This window comes from Penaeus monodon, chromosome 15 (genome assembly GCF_015228065.2).
Source record: "Penaeus monodon isolate SGIC_2016 chromosome 15, NSTDA_Pmon_1, whole genome shotgun sequence".
Taxonomy (NCBI): Eukaryota; Metazoa; Arthropoda; class Malacostraca; order Decapoda; family Penaeidae; genus Penaeus; species Penaeus monodon.
The window spans coordinates 29,270,229-29,270,712 of NC_051400.1; the positions used below are offsets into that span (position 1 = coordinate 29,270,229).

The following is a 484-nucleotide window of genomic DNA, read 5'->3' on the forward strand; positions in this document are numbered from 1 at the left end:
GTGCACATAAAAGTACTCCCAGATTCACAAATAAATCACATTACATACTCCAATCACCTGGAACTTACCTCAAACCTAGCTGCAATATTACCAAATCCACCAATCATAGCAATGTTGCCAGATGGATTCACAAGAATAGTGTTCCTGGCCCCTGTACCGAATTCTGCAATAGCCTCACACTTTTGGTTGAATAATGTGGCCTTAGAGGGCATGGTCCCGTACACAGCAAAGAATTCCTGCCCATTTGGACACCAAGCAACAGAGTGGATGTTTCCTGGCTTTGCTGGAAAAGAAATAAAAGTAAAGTTTTTATTTTCTTTTGATAATTGTTTTGTTGTAATATTTCATTTCCTCCTCAAAAATCAATCAATATTTCACCTGGTAATGCATGATGCCATATTGATCTTAAAAAATAATAATAATGACACTTTCAGGCCTATAAACTATCATGCATATTTTCTCTGAATAGGTTTCATTTACATGT

The 484-nt window shown here is 36.4% G+C and overlaps 1 protein-coding gene across 1 annotated transcript in view; it reads right to left on the reverse strand.

The window, feature by feature from the left end:
• The window catches only part of LOC119581922 (eukaryotic translation initiation factor 2A-like), an 11,853-nt gene that overhangs the window by 5,851 nt on the left and 5,518 nt on the right, over positions 1-484 (reverse strand). Inside the window, exon 8 of the mRNA XM_037930094.1 lies at positions 69-283. Within this exon, the coding sequence (XP_037786022.1) occupies positions 69-283 (215 nt within the window). The remainder of the gene's footprint in view (positions 1-68; positions 284-484) is intronic.